This window comes from Misgurnus anguillicaudatus, chromosome 9, assembly GCF_027580225.2.
Source record: "Misgurnus anguillicaudatus chromosome 9, ASM2758022v2, whole genome shotgun sequence".
In the NCBI taxonomy this organism is placed as follows: Eukaryota; Metazoa; Chordata; class Actinopteri; order Cypriniformes; family Cobitidae; genus Misgurnus; species Misgurnus anguillicaudatus.
Genome location: NC_073345.2, coordinates 25,072,244 through 25,095,855, shown reverse-complemented (window position 1 = coordinate 25,095,855; position 23,612 = coordinate 25,072,244). Strand labels below are relative to the sequence as shown.

Sequence of the window (23,612 nt, the reverse complement as noted above, 5' to 3'; positions counted from 1 at the left end):
CTTTAAATATGGAGAGGTTTGAGACCTCGCACATTCCGTAGATCCAGCAGCTCAACGCGTGCGTGCGCAGAGCGCGTCCCCGACCACACGCCGCCGACAACAAGCTGACAATCCGCGTCCAGACTGGCTTTTAAATGAAAATAAACCACTTAACGGAAAGAATAAGACACACAAAATCATTTGGTCAGCAGGGTGAAGGTAAGTCAGCAGTTTTATTGCTATATTCGATTATGTTCGATAGTTTGTTCCTGGGTGTTGTAAACGCGAACTGCTACGGCCCATCGTATTTATTTATGTTAAATATCAGGTAACGTTATTAAATAATCACCGATATTTCCGCTTTTGTATTTGCTGTATTATATTTTTATAGTTAGACATTATTGTAAATTCAAGGAACGATTAAAATGTGAGCGGCTTCAGGTGAGGCGCACCAAATATTGGGTAAAATATGAGGGTGCGCGCACTCGATAGATTCACCAAACTTATAACTTTCTCGTTTCTGGCTATTTCAATAACTGATGCTTTTATCTGTTTCACGTGTCGACCGGTTTGGACTTAACGTGTTAATGCTAGTTTAACTCATTTGGTTTTGTTTGGGGTAATGTTTTGGGCATTCTTTTATTCGCGCATGTATGCGTTACATTACAGATCTGACTGAAATGCATGATTTTAACGGACAAAGTTGTCTCCGCTTGACCGCAAATGAGTAAAACGTATTTTTTTTAGACTATTATCTTTAGTCTGTTTTTTCTAAGTTTCACCGTTGTATTTAATTGAAATTTTTATGTTTTTGTTTGTGAAGCTTCTTGGTGCAGATGAATTTTCTGACACACCCCCTCGGTGGTAAAGCTCTTTGGACTGTTTTAAATTTTCTGGACCGAGCAAAAATGCATTCTTTATGACATTAAACATCTCATACATGGGAACCCTTAGTTTTGAACTTTTTATTAATTCAGGTTTATACTTTGAGAGCTTGAGGTGGTAGCCAAGATATCCTCCCCCGTTGAAAGAGAACACGTTGTTCCATTTGGAGAAGAACAGTGAGGAGGTTTGTTTTAAAAGTTTGAGATATTTAAGTTATGAAATTCAGACCTTGAATTATACAGATAAGGTGGGGTAGAACATAGTAACTAAACTTTTATTGACATTAATGTTGTTGTGTAGTCAAACAGCATTTTCTAAAATTATAAAACTAAAAAAATGTTATGTCAAGTAAATGTGTTAAATCTATGAATCAACTTGTCTTTGACAAAATAATGTGGTGTAGTTTGCCTTCTGGTTGTTGTTTTTTGTCCAAACCAGTTTAATCCAGCACAAGAATTTGAAGATCTCCCCCTTCTTTCAAAAATGTACCTTTTTTCACACACACACACACCCTCCTAGTTTTTATGTAAATGAGTCTCTGAACTTGCAACATGGAACTCCTTAGAATAAACCTAAAATCTGCTTTGAGTTGTCATCTTTTTTAATGTTAAGATTTTCACACAAGAGCTTTAATGCAGACATTTTTGCTCTCAATTCTGGTTCAAATAAAACACATGTGTAAACACAGCCATATGAAAACTATATAATGGCATTAAGTATATGGGCACAAAATTCATGGCAAGTTGAGTTGAAATTGCACATACTTTTAGAATATGTATTGCCTTGAAGCTTTTGGCCGTAATTGTGCTGAGTCAACATTAGTGTTTATTATCTTGGGTTATTTATTTATTATTTATTATCTGGGTTTGGGATAGGGAGCAAACAAATGCCTCCAGATATCAGGATTTTCTTGCGCCTGACTGCTAATTCTAGTTGACATTACTGGCTGTGTGTATGAGGGCAGGGCATTGAATTAGCTCAGTGGTTATGTAAGGAGTTGTGGCACACACAAAAGCATTACTAGGGCTGTGCAATATACCAAAATCACAAGAATATCATAAATGTGCTTATCACGAAATGCATATCCCAATAAGTTTGCAATAAATGACAGATTTAACTGTAATGCTTCCAAATTTTATCTATGGTCAAAGTTTTAGGTCGATGGGGATAATATAGTATATGGCACAGATGATATGTGTGCATGTGCAATTGCGTTTGCATTGTGTCTGATTTGTTTTATGCAACATTAAAACATGACCTTCACTTTTTAAAAGTTGTTATGCTTTCTTATATGAAACATATATGTTGGTTATATAAAAGGTTTTTTTTTAATAAAATGTAAACTGTTTCAGTGAAAGAAATATTATACTGCGTATTAAATATCGCATTATTTAGTATGCTATATTAGCCTGGCTAACACCAGACCAGTCTCAGAGCATGAGACGTGGTCTGGGAACCATATGCTCATTTTCTCGTATTTGGGGCGTGGTTTACGAATGCCCAGAGCCGTTTATTGGGCGCTACGAATGTCTATCAAATGCATCTGTACATAGCTTATAGCCAATCGTTTCAATTATACCAGATGACGTTTGTAGAGCGACATCAATTCAAACTGCGTGCGTGTGCACACAGGTGAAAGCTATCCAAATTAACCGGTAGCTGTATATTGATATTGAAAAGCAACACAATTTAGTGGAACTGTGACAACCACATTACAGGCATAATGACAATATGATACCCCTTACCATTCATAAGTTAATTGTACTTCGTCTACGACGATGCCTAGCAGGTTGGTCCTATAAAACTCTGTGGCTATCATGTCTTGTCATATCCAGACATCCTTCTTGGATATGAAATTGTTTAACGCCAAAAGTTGCTCTTTTTTAAAATAAACTTTCGTTCAAAACTACTTAAAACACTATCTAAGACTGCATTGAAAAGTAACTTCGCGTCTGCTGCCATGTTGGATAAACAAAACTGCTTCGGTGTGTCGCGTAGACGTTGTCATCGTCTTGCTACCCCCTCCCCGTTCTGTGATTGGTTCCCTATTTCAGTTGCAAAAAGGCCCATAGTTTCCATGCTAGACTTGCAGCGTGAATAAATTTGCGCGCAAGGCAGCTAATCGCATATTGCAGTTTTCTTTAATATCACACTGTCCACTAGTGTATCACAACCCAACCCACCTTATTTGATGCAGGTGTTTTAGCTCTTTTCAGATATTAGTTAAATAAATAGATGTGGAGATTTCTCTAATGGCATCATTAAGCTTCACCCTCATTTTAAGGTGAGTTTTTTTTGTGGGGGAGGGCCGATCCGATATTCAATATTGATATTAGTCAGATATTGGCGAAAATAGCTGGACCAAATATTGTAGAAGTCGGGGAGTACAATCCGATCCGATACCAACACGCACCTTATTATGGCAACTTGGCGTAAAGCGTGACTTGCACTTTAAATTGTCCAAAGTTACACTTTAAATTTCATTTTGAATTTTTGTGCTGCCTAACTAAAAATTTTGCTACTAGTCTGTTTGAAACGCTTAAATAAAAATGATGCAGCATTATTGCACAATGTTACATTGAGTCTTGAATTTGCACAGTCATTTGTTCCACAGTAAAACATTTGAGTTCTGTGGCTCTGTTTAAGCTTTTTGTATGGCTAACAAATGTTTTTTGCAGCTTAATTGATTAAAAGGGCGATAGAGATGGTATTGGATCGGTATCGACAGATACTCAAGGTTGTGGTATCGATAAAATGGTAATATCGGCCAACCCTATTTTTTAGCAAAAACTGAAAATAAACGCAATTGTGCATAAATAATGATTGTTTCAAAACCGTTCACCCACCTATCATTGTTCAGGTAAATTGATCACCCCATCTAAATGTGTGCCATTTGTTTAGTTACGGTGTTTTTATAGATGTTAGGGGTTTACATTGTCAAGGGATGTAAGCTTATATTAGTCACTTAAAGCCAAGCCCAAATTAAATGTATGGAACGCCCTTTATTTACAAAGTAGTTTCTCGATTATGGGGAAAATCCTTATCATGAGATGTTTTGGGATTTACCGGACTCCATGTTCATATGCAATGGCTGTAATGTATTAAAAACACCACCTGCGGATACATGATGATAATTGGCTTTCTTATCTTCTCTGCTTGTGTGCTAATACACCGGTGACAGGAATAGATTTAAAAGCCCTTGGTGAAACGTTTTGGCCTAGGAGATCAGGATTGTAGTGGGTCTTGAAAGGCCGAATTTCCTCAGAGGATGAGGTTGCTGTCCTTTTGACCTGAAGGAGACCACTGGTGCTTTGGAATGCTGGACTCCATATTTGCTTCAGAGCAAAGTAGCAAACAGTGTGTTTAAAATCAGAAAATAACAGCGTTACAGCACATTAATGGGTTGTACAGCTACACTTAAGAGTTCCAGTGTTCAATGTTAAATGTGTATTGCATGTTTTTTATGTCTGTGTGTGTGTTAGTGTTCGGTCTGATTGTCAGCTTGACACAGATAGCTGTTGACTAGTGAATTCATTGAGGGCAGTCAAAGTTGAACAGCTGCCAACTGTCTGACGGTCAAAATGGTGTATGCACTGTTGAACAGTGAATATATCTCAGTCTTGTTGTAATAAAATGTGTCTTTTTTTAAAGAGTATTTCATTATAGGGTCAAAACTACATGCGTAAGGGGAATTCTGAGTTCACTTAAGAGCTGTTTTCTCAGTACTGTGTCAGCATTGAGTTTTAATGAAACCTTGACCTCAATATCCAATTAGTGGAAACCTATAGCCATGTACACATACAAACCCATGTAAACAGCCCAGTCTTTTGAATTTTGCTGTACAAAAATATAAGATTTGTTGTGTCCCAAATTAGCCGAGGTGTAAAGATTAACAACCATACTTAAGTACAGATACCTTACTGCAAAAATGACTTCATTACAAGAGACAAGTCACTAATTCCAGTACAACTTAAGCAAAAGTATCATCTTTTAAAGTCGCCATGAAAATAATACGAAACCGTAATATGTTTTGGAATCTTGTGGTATTTATTTTAATAAATTACTTATCTGTGAGCTTTATTATTTTTTTATTAATGTGCCCTCATGATCTTTAATCAAAAACGCAAATCTCCCCCTCCTCAAAACAATCTCTCTTTACTTCCGGTCATATGGTATGGCAGGTGGGTGGGGTCTGGGAGAAGAAAAAAGAAAAAAAGATCATCTCTCTGTCTCGCAATAGGTTTGTGTGTGCACATTAAATGGAGCATGTACGTACTGTAGCCTACTGTATGTCTAAACTGAACCACTGTTTAAACCCGTGTATTCGACAAGTAAATGCCTAAAACCAGTGGTGGACGAATTACACTAATCGTGTACTTAAGTAAAAGTAAAGATACCCAGGGTAAAATATTACTCAAGTAAAAGTAGAAGTACTTGCTAAAAATTTTTACTTGAGTAAAAGTACAAAAGTATCTGCCTCAAAATGTACTTAAGTACAAAAGTACTGTGATTTATTATGGCCGTATCATTTTTGTCACAAAACTCAAATTATGTGAAATAACTCTCTTGGCTAACCAATCAATAAATAGAAGGACATTAATAAACCAGACACTGATGTCCATTAAAATTATCCTAAAACCTTAAAAACAAAAAATTTCCTTTAGCATCAAATGAAATAACAGGATTTAAGAGCAGTAAGTCTCATTTCGAGATTTATTTGTTAAATAATTTAACAGTTTAAGTGTAATAAAAACTTGACTTAAGCACAGGTTCACAATAGTTTTCAAAACATTAAATACATAATGTTATCTAGAAATCAGTCTCCCTTTCTTTGACAAATAAAACAAGCCTTACAGAATATAATTTCAGAAACGTTTCATGTGGTTTAGCATGTCATATGTATATTGTAATACATAATTAAATGTATTTATATATTTTGGAAGCAAAACTTTTGAAAATATTAATAATCTCAGTTAATAGGGAGCACTCCAATCCACCTGCCTGTTTAAGCATCATACACTGCATGGCTAGTCAAAATGTCATTTATATTTTACAACAGTGTTGATAGTGATTAATTGTCATTTCAAAATAACAGAGCACTGAGCTTCAAAAACAATGAACTTAAGTGAAACAGCTAACTATACGGCTAAAAATAGCTTTAGCCTGCATAGCTTAAAGTTCGTTCATGATAACGTTGTATATATTTTAGCAACACAATTAACAGTTTTCTGCAAGCTACTGTTAAGATTGCTCATTTAAAAATATAACCAGAATAAAAATGGCTTACCTCTACGCATTTCCTTAGATTTGAAGGAGTATTCTTTTAACACGAAATAGCACAGTTTCAAGGCAGGCAGAGAAGACACGAAGGACTCGTTCTTTTATTCAAGGACTTAAAAAAACGCACGTAAATAAGGCCATTGTTGTTTTGACGGGTCAGTTATCTCCTCCGTTGTTTTGAATGCAGTTTCATTCTCCAAACGATGCATTGGCTGGCTGCTGCACTCGCGTGACTCGCGTAGCTTACGTGAAACAGCGCGGCAACCAAAACAAGTTCAAAACTACGCGCATGCTGTACCCTGATTGGTGGTTTGACGCATCACGTGTGCATCTTAGTTTTTTTTGTGCAGCTTTAGTTTGCCCAGTTACGGTTTTTATCCACTGATAAATAAAAAGGAACGACCGATTTTTTTAAATGTAGTTGAGTAAAAAGTAAGATATTTGACTTTAAAATGTAGTAAAGTAAAAGTAAAAGTCTCCCAAAATAAAAGTACTTGAGTAAAGTACAGATACGCGAAAAAACTACTTAAGTACAGTAACGAATTACATTTACTTCGTTACTGTCCACCACTGCCTAAAACAATGACAATACTATTGTTGGTGTATAAAACGAATGAAGCAGTTTTCGCTTATACAAACTCATTTGACAAGAGCTGTGCCGCAGTAAAAGTAACAGTTAGTAAGTGGAGAGAGACAGAGCACTTAAAACCTCATAACACCTGTTACATTTATACTCAGGGCTGTGTTTCTCAATAACGCTGTTTCTAATTGAACATAGTGTTTTTCCATTGCATAGTACCCCCACAGTTTAGTTTAGTTTGGGTCGGGTCAGCTCACCTCACTTTGGCGTTGTTTGCTTTTACTATCGAGTTTAGTAACACTTCGGAGTGGGAGGGATTATAGACTGTTTCATCTGACGCACGTGATACACGTCTGGATCCGAACTTTACTTCCGGTTTCGTTTTTTTAATGGTCTGACTAGTTGCTAAACTGATCTCTTGAACAAATGCCTCGTCGAAAATAACAAATGTTTTGGTTCCCTAGGTAATCTATGTGTTGTTTTTTTGCTTGTTATATAAATAAACTACGTTTAAAGAACTTGTTTTTCTTTATTTTGAAAATATTTTGGAAACACACACACAACGTATTATAGATACAATATATATTTTTTTATATTATATTATGTTATTGCAGAAAAAAACTACATTACGTAAACCTTGCTGAAATTATATGTGGCCATTGGGTGTTACATTTTATTATTAAAAAGCTGATGATACTGAAACTATAAAAATATGACGGCACCTAAACCACATTATAGCTTAAACACACAAACAGCTATAATAATAACATCTGATATTCATGCACAATACTCTATTCATTGAGCCATTTTTTAGCATACAGTAGTTACATTTTCAAAAGTAATTTTGAAAGTGTTTGTTTTTCAGTATATGGCATGGCAGCAATGTCCTACTAACTACACTTTATGACATGTTATAACCATGAATGTATATACAGTGCTCAGCATAAATGAGTACACCCCCTTTGAAAATTAAGATTTTTCCCCATTTGTTAGTAAATATGAGACCAATTTGCTGTATTTTACACCGTTCACTGTTCTGGCTCCTGTGTCTAGTGCCATGAGCACATATAATTAATGCCTAGACGGGTCATTGAGCGGTTTGGTCTGTTGCTACAATTATACATGTTGTGCTGTTTTCCAGTAAATCCGCACTCTCTCATTTACTATACTATACTATGTACTCTACAAGCTAGTATATTAATTTTAGGTGTTGATATGGTCTCAAATGGAACGCAAAATTGTATTATTCTAACTGGAAGTATAGTAATGTACCTGTCATGAGGACCTAATGATCAAAATATTGGGCTGTTTTTATCAAGAAATGTTTTGGAGGTTTAATCTTAATGTGCAAACATTACTCTCTTTTAATAGAATAAAGGTATAAAAGTTGTCACGGGGGCAGTACACTTTCAAAAATGCACCTTTTTACCCTAAAGAGGGTCGCACACAGGACGCGCAGCTAAGTGCCACGTCAAGTTGCGTATAGGACAACTCAGAGGTATCGTAAACCGAATGTGCACATTAAATAGCGCAAGCTTCGATCAGATAGCGTCTACTTCAAAATGCAAAATATACGTTAGCTGCCAATGTTAATCGTTAATGATTTGGGACAAATATGATGTTATTTAATGTTAAACTATGTGAGTGTTGCGACTCACTTCCTGAGTCGTAGCTGGGCGGCGTGGACAGGCGCCACCTGTCGGCGCCGGTGTGCATATACTCATAGAAAACAACGTGTTAGTTTTTTAGAACGGCACAGCGCTGAGCTGCACGTCCAGTGTGCGACCCCCCCCCCCCCCCCCCTTAAGGATCAATACAACCTTACAGGTACATATTGTTATTAGTAAAATGCATGCATATTGATACCTAAATAGTATATAAGACTTTTTTTTAAAGTCTTTACTATGCTAGTGGTACCATTTGTACCTTTTTCTTCTTTTTTTGTGCATGATTAATATTTTTATGTCCTGCATCTGAGCCTATTTAGTTTTTGGATGTGCGTGGCATGAGAGTCAATTTTTTTCTACTATTCTTTTCGCCAGAGTACCACTGTGGTATGCTTTGTTTTGCTAACCTTGAAGCCAGACTCTAATATGGTTTGGCATTATAATGAAGCACTGAGAAAGGATACCTGTGACCAAAACGTTTGCCATTCTATGTTTAACCCCACACTTTTTTGTGACCTCTAATTCCTGTAGGGATGGAGTTCCCTGTAGATGTGTTGGTGTCTGGGAGACATGAAGACTTGGAAAGTTCAGCCCAGACCTACATGAACAAGCTACTTTACAGCAAACTGGATCATACACAATATGTTACTCTTTCTAGCGCAAGAAAGGTAACACTCAAACACACAAAACGTAGATAATACAGCATCTCTATACACAAACACACACAGCATAGATCCTGATGTCCTGTACACACAGAGATCTTAGCAGTCATATTTATGAAGAAAAATGTTTCTCAAAGTCAAAATGTTTCTAATTTTAAATGATTTATGCTTATTTTTTTCATGTTTATGTAGTTAAATATAAAACATTAAATTTGTGGGCTTTCAGATTGTGAAAGATTAATGCAAAACCTCTTTCCGTTTGGAAAAAAAGTGATGTAATTCTGGAACGCTATAAAAACTTTTTATTCTGTTTTATTCTGCCTCTTGTAGATTCAGATCACTCCTGCAAATGTTGGCTTTGTTCCTCTTTATGGTGCCAACCTCAGACACAAAGTCCTGGCTCTGTTTGCTCCCGAGGACCAGTTCACAGGTAACTTAAATTCTCTTTTATCTGTTTATAACTATAGCTCATAGGTGACAATTTTATTTATCACTTTTGATTCCTTTTTTAGCTGTGGCTTTGTTTTTGGCTGATGAGTGGTACAATGTTGAAGATATTCTCAGGACTTCAGATCCTGCAAGAGAAGGCCTTATAAAGGTAATCTTTCAATATAAATACAGTATATTTGGTTAAACTTTATAATAAGGGTCCAAACTAATAGTAACTTATACATAAATTAATTCCTACTTGAATATGACCTAATGAAGAAGTTAAGGCATGCACTAATCATTAACTAATGAAGTGTCTTCATTAAGTACAACGTGACTTGTTTGTTGACTTTGTTAATGTATTCGTTAAATGTGCCATGTTACAATACTTTTTAAAGATGTAAAATAAATCTGAGGTGTCCCCAGAGTGCTATTGTGAAGTTTTAGCTCAAAATACCCCACAGATAAATTATTTATTATAACATGCTAACATTTACACTTTGTAGGTGCGGGCAAAAATTTGCCATTTTGGGCGTTTCCTTTAAAATAGTTGGAAAAACACGCCCACCGGGGGGGGGGGGGCGATCCGGCCGTCTCCATTGACTTTGTGTTGCGGGGGGCCGCCTCCTTGTCATTTCTGGCTTATAACAAAAAAACGAACAATGCCTAAAAGCTGCTGTGTGACAACATGCACAGCCAACAAGCCAAAGAACCCAGAAATAAGCCCTTATAAGCTGTCGAGCAGTAAAACCCAACCTTTAAGGAGAAAAAAGTGAATTGCCGACTACATTTCCCCCTAGTGGACGCAGTTCTACTAATAGGAGTACTATGAAAAGTTGCCTGTTTTCCACTTTTGTGTCTTTAAACGCTCGTTTTTTGAGGTCGACAGCTTACAAAAACCCATTTCTGGGTTCTTTGCCTTGTTAGCTGTACATATTGTCACACAGCAGCTTTTAGGCATTATTCGTTTTTTTGTTATAAGCCAGAAATGACAAGGAGGCGGCCTCTCGCAATACAAAGTCAATGGAGACGGTTGGATTGTTTCCCCCCCGGTGGGCGTGGTTTTCAGGTTATGACGCGCTGCACTCTGTCTCTATACAAACACTGATCACAATGATGGTGGTTTGTTGAAATTGAAACTAAATTGTGGTGTTAATTTTTTTTCTTTCTCTCTCCACTAAATGGCAGTGCCGTGGTTGAATAGTGCTGATTAAGAGGCGGCATTATTATAATCAGATCCCTTTCTGACATCACAAGGGGAGCCAAATTTCAATGACCTAATATTTCACATGCTTGCAGTGAATGGTTTACCAAAAATAATTTACTGGGTTGATCTTTTTCACGTTTTCTATGTTGATAGAAGCACTGGTGAGACCCAATTTTAGCACTTAAACATGGTAAAAGTCAGATTTTCATGCTATGGGACCTTAAACAATGAATTAATGTTTTGAGTCATGTTGTACTTAATGATGACTCTTTATTAGTTAATGATTAGTACATGTCTTAACTCATCAATTGGTCATTTTTAAGTAAGAATTAATTTTGGTATTAGTTCATTATCCTCCATGGACCTTTATGATAAAAGTGTTGCCATATATAAATACCACAGGTTCACATTTTATATTTCTGTGTCTAGCTAAAGTTTTTAATTTAAGTGAACTACCGGTTAACTAGAGGAGCACAGTTGGAAGTTTAACTTATTTCATGCTTGGCTGTTTGCAAGATTCTTTAATAAAAGCTGAATTTTGGCATTTTGGGGGGGGGGTTGCAGCACACCGACAGTAATCTTGTGGTAAATCCAGGTTTTTTTGTATATATACATATGAGAAGGCCAGATGCAAAAGCCGCTAAAGGCTACCTCCTTCAAAAACGAGAATGATATAAACCGAATGCTCTCTGCACGTATTATGTGCTTATCAAATTATTTCGCTTCAAATACGCTTAATCTCGGCCTCTGGCCATTCAGAAATACCAGTTTGTTTGCAGAATCCATTAAGAGTCTGAGGGTTTTATGAAGGAAATGTTATGTAGTGATTTCACTGAAGACGTTGATGGATAAATCAGAAGTTTGTGCTTGATCAGTGGATCAAAGTGGCGTCTTTGTCTTGCATTTCCAGATTTGCATACATAGTTCTGCAGAGCAAGGTCATGAAATGTTTTTAGCAAAGCACGGACGTCTGTTTCTTCCTCTCTCTCTTTTACTCAAGAACACACAATGCACTTATCTTCTTTGATCCTCCTAAGAAAAGGAACAGATTTTCAATGTTCATTCATCGTTGCTATGCAGTCTAACAGACCGCATGTGTTTTAATATCCTGTGAAACAGACTGGATTTCCTCTGAAGGAATTTTATTTTCATAACTTTACTTTTGTATGAGCTGGATTGTGTTGCACAGCTGGTAAAGAAATCTCCCCAAAACTGATTTTGTGAATTATTTTATTTATTTGCTGGTTAGGTGAGATCTGTGGGCGAGAGGATTGTGTTGTATGTCCTGAACCGCATTATTTACCGGACGGTGGAGATGGGTTCGAGCGAGGTGCCGTTCCTTTGCCATGGAGAAGATGACCATGCCAAAATCCTGTGGAAGAATGGAGAAGCAGTGGGCTTCTATTCAGTCAAATCTAAAGGTCTGTCCTTCTCCTAAGAAAGTCTGAAAGCTCTCACATATGCAAGCAGGCACACTGCAGGTTCCAAGATTGGGTTTCAGGTTAAAACCCTTCAATGTGCAATCCATGCAAATGTTTTTTCCCAAAGCACAACCAAAATGTGGGACACTCCACATTTGAGTTAAACATTTGATTTTTACAGTTTTGGAATCCATTCAGTCAATCTCAGGGTCTGGCGGTACCACTTTTAGCATAGCTTAGCATAATTCATTGAATCAGATTAGACCATTAGCATTGCCCTCAGAAATTACCAAAGAGTTTCAATATTTTTCCTATTTAAAACTTGACTCTTCTATAGTAACATCGTGTACTAAGACTGACGGAAAATTAAAAGTTGCGATTTTCAAGGCAGATATGACTAGAAACTATACTCTTATTCTGGCGTTATAATCAGGGACTTTGCTGTCGTACCATGGCTGCAGCAAGCAAAATGATATTACGCAGCGCCTGAAAGTATTCCCCTTGGTAACTTTTGATAGCAGGGTACTATTTTTGGGCACCTAGTAAAATCATTGCGCTTCCTGCAGCCATGTTACGACAGCAAAGTCCTTTATTATTATTATTCCAGAATGAGAGTATAGTTCCTAGCCATATTGGCCTAGATTAGAAAATCGCAACTTTTAATTTTCTGTTGGTCCTAGTACACGATGTAACTACAGAAGAGTCAAGTTTTAAATGGGAAAAATATTGAAACTTTGCTTAATTTTAATAGTCTAATCAGATTCAATGGATTATGCTAAGCTATGCTAAATGTGGTACCGCCAGACCCGGAGAAGCATTAAATGTTTAACTCTAGGGGAGCTTGAAAATGAGCATATTTTCAAAAAAAGTGAAGGGTCCCTTTAAGTCCAGAATAGGGATATCTGCAGGCATTTTTTTACATTTATGCATACGGCAGATGATTTTATCTAAAGTGCCTTGCAAGGTATACATTTTATCAGGTGCCACATCTACTGTGTACTATCCTCATCTAAAGGTAGCTTGTGCAATAGCTTTGTGAGCCAGTGCTACCTGCTTCCCGTCATGGACTCCATATTTGTCCGGAAGAATCACCGTGGTAACGGTCATGGCTTGCAGATGTTGGAGGACTTTGTGGACTCTTTTAAAGAAGATGAACTGGGCCTGAAATACCCTTTAACTCAGGCCATGCAAAAGGGTAAGATTTCTTTTTACCTTTGTTTAACCATTTAGTGTGCAACATGTAAACGTAAGCTTTACATGGAAAGAAAATATTTAAAAGTGGTAACTAATGTTGTAAGCAAATATCAGACTAGCACCACTGCGTTATTTTTTTAAAAATCCCGTTTTGAGACTTAATCTACGGTCGTGTGCTTTCAAAATGAAAACCTCTAATATATGAAGCGTGTTGTAATGCAGGAGCTACAGTTTACCCTGCAGTGTTTTTGGTTCTGGTACATATAACTTTTAACTTCTGTTGTCCCCAAAGGGAAAATTCTTTTTTACATCACTGCACATTTTAACACGCACAACATAAACAAGCATAATACACACACAGTAAAAACAGTCAAGAAAACACCCAGCTAGGTCTGTTATTGAGGTATTAAATATGGCTTCATTAAAGTACATTTAAGATCAGATGTGTTTTACACCTTATTGGGAGTAGTATTTGAACTCACTTGAGGTGTGTAATCAGGGTTTTTCCTGGCTCAAAATGAGGTGGAGGTGGTGTTATCCTAATGCACACATGCATGTGTACGTTGGCTCAACAACACGCTTTACATATAACATATTTTTGCTGCTCATTTACATTTAAGAAACAGCAAAGTTGTTAAAAATGCAGTCTTTGGCGATAGGTGATGTGCACAGTCATAAACATCATCTGTCACCTCTGTCATCGTTTTATCAACTATTGACAAATATTTTTTCTGCCTTCTTGCTTAAAATAATAAACAAAAAAGTTTTGTTAAGATCCTTCCTAATCCTATAGATATTTTGAGGAATGTTTGTAACCAAACCGATCGTTAGCCCTGTACACTTCCTTAGTAGGATAAAGAATACTATGGAAGTGAATGGGGCTCATAAACGGTTTGGTAACACACTTTTCTCAAAATATCTGCCTTCATGTTCATCAGAACAAAGAAATTTATACAGGTTTGTAGTAAATAATGACAGAATTTTCTTTTTTTTTTTGGTGAACTATCAGTGGCGGCCGGTGACTTCTTTTTTCGATGCGAAGCTCGTCACAACATGTAGCCCATCATGTGTGTGGTTTATTTTCTCTAAATATGTGTTCTGGGCCTCGAGAGATTGTGTGCGCATCATGTGTTTTGTCAAAATAAGTGCCTGCTGCAGATGCGTTTAAAGGGTTTATTATAAAAGAGACGCTCGCATTTGCCAGATACTCGCATAATCTCATGCGTAATCAGAGTTTAGTGTTAAGGGAGTGTCTTGTGTGTATTTTGTGAACATGAGTATCTCTTTTATCATAAACGATTTTGACTCATGTGCAGCGGGCACTTGTTTTGGCAAGGCACGTGATGCGCACAGGCTCTCTCGACGCGCAGAACACATTTTGAATTGGCGCCCCTCGGTTGAGCAGTCACGAGCCTCCTCTGTGAACTATCCCTTTAAATGTCCAAAAACTACTGTATGTGCATGAGTTTTTGTGTGTAATCCTTCTGTGCCAGTATGCAGTCAGTATCTGAGCAGATACCCAGCAGATGTGGACCTGCTGTGGGAGGTGGAAGGAGTTGGAGGTCCTTATCAAAAAGTGAAAGTGGCAACCAAACTTGCTTCTGTTACACTAAAATGTAAGCTTTTGTACTGCTGCTGCAAACAATGACCTTGATAGTTTAATGTAAAATGTTTGGCTCTAACAGTTATGGTCTCTGTCTAATTTATTGTTTGTCTTGGTTTTTATGAAGACAGTAACAGCTCATGGCCACCAGAGGACAACACAAATGGTGAATTTGTTTTGAACGAGGTGGAGATGACTGAGGAGAGCTCCCTGGATATCACGGTAGATTTTTATTATTACAAAATCCTCTAAATATGAATTAGTAAGTGAAATATATCAAATTATAATGATCAAGTTTGTTTAAGCTCAATATTTTTGAGCTGTATTGGTTTGAATGTAAGATAAATGTGTTGCAAGTTCTTGAAAAAGGTTTTAGTGGGTTTCTCATAACATGTTTTTGCATCTTATTCTCTTAATGTTAAAAACGTTTTTGTGCGTGGGTACTTAAAGAATCTGCTAACATTGACGGAGTATGACAAATTGTTTTTATTTCGGTTTTCAGGAAGACGTGGTGACTGTTAAAAAACATCTCAAGGCAGCAGAAGGTTTGGATTTTGTTTTGGTCTACATTGTAAACAAGCATTCGCTAGTTTAAAGGAATAATCCATTTTCTTAAAAAAAAAAAATCCAGATAATTTACTCACCACCATGTCATCCAAAATGTTGATGTCTTTCTTTGTTCAGTCGAGAAGAAATTATGTTTTTTGAGGAAAACATTGCAGGATTTTTCTCATTTTAATGGACTTTAATGGACACCAACACTTAACACTTAACTCAACACGTAGCGGTTTTTTTCAACGGAGTTTCAAGGGACTATAAACGATCCCAAACGAGGCATTAGGGTCTTATCTAGCAAAACGATTGTCATTTTTGACAAGAAAAATTAAAAATATTTACTTTTAAACCACAACTTCTTGTCTAGGTCCTTTCCTGCGTGACCTAACACAAATGCGTAGTGACGTAGAGAGGTCACGTGTTACATAACACAGAAATACATTAATTAGTATCATTCGACATACAACATTGTCAGAACGGTCCTTTTCCTCAACATTTGTAAACACTGGGGCGGAGTTTCGCGTTCTTCCTCTGTGACCTCTTGACGTCATGACGTATTGCGTGGGGTCACGCTGGCGCATCACGACCGGATCTAGACGAGAAGTTGTAGTTTAAAAGTGCATATTTTTTATTTTTCTTGTCAAAAATGACAATCGTTTCGCTAGATAAGACCCTTATGCCTCGTTTGGGATCATTTAGAATCCTTTGAAACTCTGTTGAAAAAAACTGTTAAGTGTTAAGTATTAACTATGTTGGGCTCTATTAAAGTCCATTAAAATGAGAAAAATCCTGCAATGTTTTCCTCAAAAAACATAATTTCTTCTCGACTGAACAAAGAAAGACATCAACATTTTGGATGACATGGTGGAGTAAATTCTGTATTTTTCTTTTAAGAAAATGGAATATTCCATTAAGTGTACTTTCAAGCCGTTTCTATGTTCATTCTTTCTCTTAGAAACACTTGACTTGCCCGTATCCACACGCTCGCTGAGCAGCCAGCACAGACAAAAGAAACGACTGCGGGAAGAGGACGCCGATGAGAACCGACCTGAAAAAATCAACAGGTCTTTAAAAGCACTTACAGTATAAGTGATGCTTTTAAAGTTGATCTTAAGGTTACAATAATAAGTTTTTACCATTTTGTGTCGTATATACAAAATGCATGTAATACCTTACCTACCATCGTAATGCAGCAGAGGAGCTCAAATGACAAAGATCTTCCTCAAAGTTTTTTATTATAATCTGTTAATATTAAGTACAGATAGGATGTTTAGTTTATGTAAAGCTGTGTATATTAAAAGTGCAATGTGTAATTTTTAGGACGATCTCTTGACAGAAATGCAATATAATATACAGAACTATATTTTTAGTGGTGTATAAAGGCCGTTATGTTTTTAATACCTTATTTATTAGCCGTTTTTATCTACATACCCTGGCATGGAAGTCGCCGTTTTACACCGCCAAGTTTCTACAGTAGCCCTAAAAGGACAAACGTGTGTTTCATTACTATGTTGTTTCACTTAGAATATTTGAAACTTAATGCTTTAACTAATTGAAAAAGCAGAATAATCATTCAAAACGTACCGATTAGTCGGCAACGTAATCGATTATTAGTCGATTAATCGTTCTAATAATTGATAGATTAATCGATTATCAACGTAATCGTTTGTTGCAGCCCTATCTCAGACGATGAAATGTGTGCCTGTGCCGGCTTCTGTAGCTTCTCTATGCACTTTTAAAGGGAGGGGTGAGCTGTGAACGTAAGCTGGGTCATTGGTTGCAATTCGCAATATGCAAATGCTAGATGCCGTCTACACGCAGCACCAGTAAGGAGTGCTTTGTAAGGTAAAAATGTATTCGAAAGAGGCACTCGAGTCATATCTAGGGAACAGAATGTCATAGAAGCTTAAAGGATTAGTCCATTTTCTTAAAATAAATGCATATAATTTACTCACCACCATGCCATCCAAAATGTCTTTCTTTGTTCAGTCGAGAAGAAATTATGTTTTTTGAGGAAAACATTCCAGGATTTTTCTCATTTTAATGGACCCCAACAGGTAACAGTTTTAATGCAGTTTAAAATTGCAGTTTCAACTAAGTTTTAAAGGACTCTAAACGATCCCAAACGAGGCGTAAGGGTCTTATCTAGCGAAACAATTGTCATTTTTGACAAGAAAAATAAAAAATGTGCACTTTTAAACCACAACTTCTCCTCTACCTCCGGTCATGTGACGCACCAGCACCTCACGCAATACGTCATCACGTCAAGAGGTCACGAAGGACGTATGTGAAACTACGCCCAAGTGTGGAGAATGAGGACCACTTCGACGTTGTTGTATGTCGTATGATACGAATTAATGTCTTTGTGTCAGTTTATTGTTTAAAATGGTCCGCAAATGTGTGTTTCATAAATGTAACGTGACCTTTCCACGGCATTACACAATTACGTGAGGTCGCGCTGGATCGTCACAGGACCGGAGATAGACGAGAAGTTGTGGTTTAAAAGTGCATATTTTTTATTTTTCTTGTCAAAAATGACAATCGTTTTGCTAGATAAGACCCTTATGCCTTGTTTGAGATCATTTAGAGTCCTTTGAAACTGCAATTTTAAACCACATTAAAACTGTTAGGTGTTGGGGTCCATTAAAGAGAAAAATCCTGAAATGTTTTCATCAAAAAATATAATTTCTTCTCGACTGAACAAAGAAAGACATCAATATTTTGGATGACATGGTGTTGAGTAAATTATCTGGATATTTTTTTAGAAAATGGACTAATCCTTAGTAAAACTTAGTAACCACCTAGAACACTCTGTCAACCGTCTGGCAGTGACTTTGTGGGAGACAATATCATGGCTTAATAAAGAAAATGTTAAATTTTTCTTGTTTGTCTTATAATTTGGCTTTAGATTGACCAAAGAAGAGGTTGAGGTAGAACCTGATGCTGTCGTACCTGACAATAAAGAGCCGGATGAAGAGACAGAAGGAGAACAAGAGGAAGAAACGACCTCAATCCAATTGGATGAGGCCGAGTCTACCGAGGCTCCTGATACAGAGCCAGAGCATGAAAATCCGGTGAGAACTGTCTTTTGGTGGGGTATTTACTTTTGCTTTAGTAACAGGACCAACGAGTGGTTAATGTTTGCCGGGGTAAATTTGTTTATCGTTGTTAGCGTATGTTTATGTGGTTTATAAAACAGTTGCTGAATTGTGTGCAAGAGACCAACAGGCAAATTATTTGTTTGTGTATTTGCATTCGTGCACATGCACCATATAAACTACAGAATTAATCTCTTTCTTCTTGAAGATAAATGGAGAATTGAGTGACAGCCAGGCAGAGATGGAGGCGGGGTCAACAGTCACAGCAGAGGATGTCCAAAGCGGTGAGGAGTGCTCTCTACAACCTGTCATTAAAAATGGTACTGCTGAGGAGATGGAGCTAGAAGGAGAATGTGAATCACAGGAGACTCTTGTGGAAAAGGTGTGCTTTTTTGTTACAAATGTTAACACATGTTTTAACACCATGTCATTTTACAATTAAGATTAAATGATATGGCGTTAAAGGGCACATATCATGAAAATCTGTATTTTCCATATTTAAGTGCTATAATTTGGTCCCCAGTGCTTCTATCAAGCTAGACAATGTGAAAAAGAACAACCCAGTTACTTAGTTTTGGTAAACCATTCGCTGCAAGCATGTGAAAAAATAGGTAATTAAAATCTGGCTCCCCTTGTGGTGTCAGAAGGGGTTAATACCGCACCTTAATCTGCACTATCCAACCACGGCACTGTCATTTAGTTCAGAGATCAGCTCATTTGCATTTTTAAAGGACACACCCAAAAACGGCAAATTTTTTTGCTCACACCTACAAAGTGGCAATTTTAACATGCTATAATAAATTATCTATATGGTATTTTGAGCTAAAACTTCACATACATACTCTGGGGACACCAAAGATTTATTTTACATATTTAAAAATTCTTGCAAAATGTCCCCTTTAAGTTTATGCCTTGCTTTAGGGTGATTTTAGCAGACCTGTGTGTTATCAATGTTTATCGTCCACGCTGTTAAGTCATTTATGGCACCAAGTGACCTAAAATGTGTTAACTAAAATCTCTCTAAACCAAGTATAATTAACTCTTTCCCCGTCATTGATCTCGTCAATTAAGAGAAAATGTTTCCGCTTCTCTGACGAGTTTTTACGGTAATCTATAATTCCTCTATTATCCACTACTAGATGTTGCTCTTGCCCAAATTATAAAAAACTGAAGCATCAACTAATTCAAAAACATCGTAAACTCGGTGTACGTTTTGATCATCGTTCTGAATCTGATCTATAACAAAATTTCTATATAAAAATGCAATTATCTCAGCGCTTTGCTCAAAAATGTGTCTTTTTAAAGAGACCTACCCATATTTGTGAGGTTATAAAAAGCAAACAAATGAAGATGGGATGAAACTTTTTTGTAAGCAGATGGTCTGTTCTTTTTTTGATATATTGTATGTTTATATATTTTTTAGTAGAAATTTTCCTGGAAAGCATTTTGGGAAACTGTGAAAATCACAAAAAAATTCTAGCGGGCAACTTCAAAAAAAAAAAAGGCTTGCGGGAAGGAGTTAATTCACTTCTCTTTGTTTTTTTGCAGGAGAATGTTGTTAATAATCCAGATGAGTCTGAGGAGCCTGCTACAGAGTCAGTGCAGACTGACCAAGTGCCTGTTTTTGAAAGGAAACAGGAAGCATTTGAGGAACAAAAAGAGGAAGCATTTGAGGAAGAAGAGGAACAAAAAGAGGAAGTTGAGGGGAAACTCATTCTTGAAGTAGAGGAAGAACAAGAAGAGAGCCTAACTCATTCAGCTGAGGACACTAAAGATGTAGATCATCCTCCAGAAACCTCCGAGATGACTTCTGAGGTTCCAGCTCTCCTAGCTGACAGCGGAGAAGCTGAAAATGTCCATTCTGACCAAGACGGTGAGGCAGTGGGAGAACCATCACACCCTCAGCCAGATGCTTCAGTGGAAAAGGCCTCCGGTGCTCCTATTGAAGCAAGACTAGGAGAGGAGGCCATCATGGAGACCGAGGAGCCAATCGTGAACCAAGATAAGCCGACCTCCGATATGCTAATTGTGGACCAAGAGAGCCAGCCTGTCACAGAGAATAGCACAAAAGATGATACAGTTGTGCCTGAAAAGATGAATGAAGATAATACAACCACCACGGAAGATGAGAAGGAAGAGGTGAAAAGCTCAAACGAGTCTCCTTCTGATATTCGAGTTCTCAGAGGGGGCAGGAGCAAGCCTGTACCTCCGACTCCCAAACGCACATCCGGTAAATTGGGCAAAGCTGTGGTCAAAGAGGTAGAAGAGGAGCTGGAGGAAGAAGAAAAAGAGGAGGAAGAGAAACTCACAAGCACAGAAGAAGAGAAGGGGAGCACCGAGGAAGACGAGGCTGCTGAACACAACTCTGAAGAAGAGGAAGAGCCACCGGTGGTTGACAGGAGGGTGTTGAGGAGGAAAACCAATGTAATCCAGTCCACGCCCAGACCAAAAGTTAAGAGACACAGCAAAAACTAAGTGCATACTTCTCTCTCACTACACTGTCTGTCTCTATACGAACAACACAGTATTCTCTTATGTTTTAAGTAAGCACTACACGGTTATATACTTAGACCTTTACTAGAAAGTGTAGATGTTTTATATACAAGGTTTATACCAGGCAGTGGTTCTCCTTTGGACAATATTTGTTGTCTCTTGATTTAGATTTCATGAGGGTAATTTTATTACTAAAAGATAAAGTTAAAAAGAGTCTTTAATATGCAGTTAGGCAATGTTGACAACTCTGAATTGTAACTGTGAACTTTTAATTGTTCTTACTTTTATCCTTTGACTCACGTTTGCTTTTGATACACATTGACTGGTTGCAACTTAAAAGGGTCAGTGTGCCCACAAATTCAAAATTCTGTCATTGTTTATTAACCAAAAAATATACAATTTTGAAAACCATGCAATGACGATGTTCATAGTGACTGCATTTACAAAAGGAAAGCCATGCAAAAGCTTTGTGATAGAGTTTGATAGTTTTATGAACTGTTACCTCAAAAAAGTTGAATTAAGAACTTGATCTGTGAATGAATCATTCGTTTGAGGCAGTGTATGATTCGGTTCCCAAATCAAACTGTATGAGTTTAGGAATCAAACTAATTTATTCATAAATTAGAGTCTTAACTAGTCCAACTCTGTTTCGAACTTTAAAGATGCTACATGGCTTCAGAAGCTTGTTGACACTTGTTTTTTTTTTGTCAGTTCTGTTGCATTACATATGTGGTCGCTATAAACAATTACATAAGGGTTAAACAATGACAGACTTTTAGTTTTTGGTGAATTTAACACTTACATTTTAACACTGCTGTTTAAAAGCAGCTTCGCTTGCACACTTTCAAAAACTGACTTAAAATGTGAAATCGTATGTTAGATGTGATGTGGAGTGAGTTTTTACAATTGTGGAATACATTAAAAAATATTTCACTTTTAGGCCTTTTGTTAACTCACACAGCAATGTTAAAAAAAACATTCCACAAGTTCAACTTTGACCTTCATAGTGCATCTGAGAATTTATTTTGCTTTTAGCGTTTTGTTTTCTAATATCTACTGAATACATGTGTGTGAACGCACACATATATGTTCTTACTTTCTTCTTTAAATGCTTTGGTCTAAATATAAAGTTTACAAATAGCTTTATTTGCTATCTTTATGGTAACACATACATGCTGTGTTATACACATAAATTATATAAAATATTTTGCATAGATCTCTTATTGTTTTATTTTAAATTACACTGACTAGATGACACATTGAGTGCAAAACTCATGTTTGATGGCTTTAAGTTGCTTTTTTCCTACTTGTTGGATGGTGTTTTTAAGTTTTTATGACACAAGTCATCATAACGTACACTGACCTTTTTTCTGTGTTCTTTTTTCTAAAGATCTGAAATCACACTTATTGTTTCATTCATGTTTTTATCTTTGTTAAAAAAATTAAACATTATTTGCATACTATTTTAGTGTTTGCATTTTACATTTAATATAATAAGAGTTCTGATTGTTTTTCCTTGTCCGTGTACTGCACTCTTTGAATGACCACATGAGGGCGCTGTGGGATATTGCAAAAGCCATTGCTGTAGTAGGTGTTCAGGCATCTGAGGTTGGTTAGTTGCTTCAGATATTAAAAAAAAATATGGGTAAAAAACATAAATCTAATTTTCTGGAGCTTCTCGGAAGGTTTTTCCTCCATTTTATGTGAAAGTCATCACTACTTTATTTGGAGTTAATATGTGAACGATTTCAAAGTCTTTTTTTGTGTTAAAGCAATAATGTCCTGAAATTGTTTTCGCAAACTGTGATTTTTTTCTTGTAGTTAATAAATACCTTATTTGTATATTCCTTGTGTTTTTCTCATTTGTTCAGTTTATAGCACACATGCCACATGAACCATTTTTGGGTCCCCAAAGATATTTAGACGGTTTCTTCAGACGCACGCGCGTTGCTGCAGTTACGCGCCTGTAACTAAGTTAGCTTCGGGTCTGTGTTGATTTATCAGTCTGGCTAGTGGCTAAACTGATTTTTAAAACAAATTTGTCGAAAATAAAATGTTTTGGTTTGCTAAAGACGATGAGGAGACGTCGAGCACGGATCACCGATGGAGAAGTTTGGCAGCCAGGCAAGAATTAGCTAACATTGCATACATTAATTTTACAGTAGCGTCAGCTCAGTGTAAGTTACTAACTGTTAGTTGATAAATGTTAGATATCATAAATGAATAAAGATAATTTACTTGTCTTTTTTAGCTTGTTATCAAAAATAAACACTCTAAATTGACTGTTGTTATTGATTATACGTGGAAGTCTACCGGAAGTTGCGTTTGTTCTACAAAAGCCGTTTATGTCGTTGCTGTTGAAAACGTCTCACTGCAAACAACTTTATGGGCTATTGAACTTTTTTAAATGTTCTTTATAAAACCATATTTACCTGATAAAAACTTTTTTCCAAGAATGTAGAAGTGTCAAAATCGGTCATAAAGATCTTTTTGTCTCACAAAACTTGTTTATTGCATTGCTCCTCTGTGTGAGAAGAACCTGCGCTATGTTCATAGGAG

General features: G+C 36.7%; 1 protein-coding gene across 2 annotated transcripts; it reads left to right on the top strand.

Annotated features, from left to right (window-relative positions):
* Positions 1-29: 29 nt before the first annotated feature.
* Positions 30-22,895, top strand: fam169ab (family with sequence similarity 169 member Ab). Of its 2 annotated transcripts, XM_055180331.2 has the most exons (14): positions 54-198; positions 957-1,048; positions 8,923-9,059; positions 9,384-9,483; positions 9,566-9,651; positions 11,939-12,110; positions 13,126-13,305; positions 14,798-14,920; positions 15,035-15,129; positions 15,410-15,452; positions 16,418-16,526; positions 18,371-18,536; positions 18,769-18,942; positions 20,109-22,895. In XM_055180331.2, the coding sequence occupies exons 3-14, from the start codon at positions 8,925-8,927 to the stop codon at positions 21,033-21,035; spliced, it is 2,310 nt and encodes a 769-aa protein (XP_055036306.2). In that variant the 5' UTR covers positions 54-198; positions 957-1,048; positions 8,923-8,924; the 3' UTR covers positions 21,036-22,895. The 2 variants fall into 2 exon arrangements, with proteins under 2 accessions (XP_055036305.2, XP_055036306.2); XM_055180330.2 differs by lacking the exon at positions 957-1,048 and having other exon boundaries at positions 30-198.
* Positions 22,896-23,612: the final 717 nt, after the last annotated feature.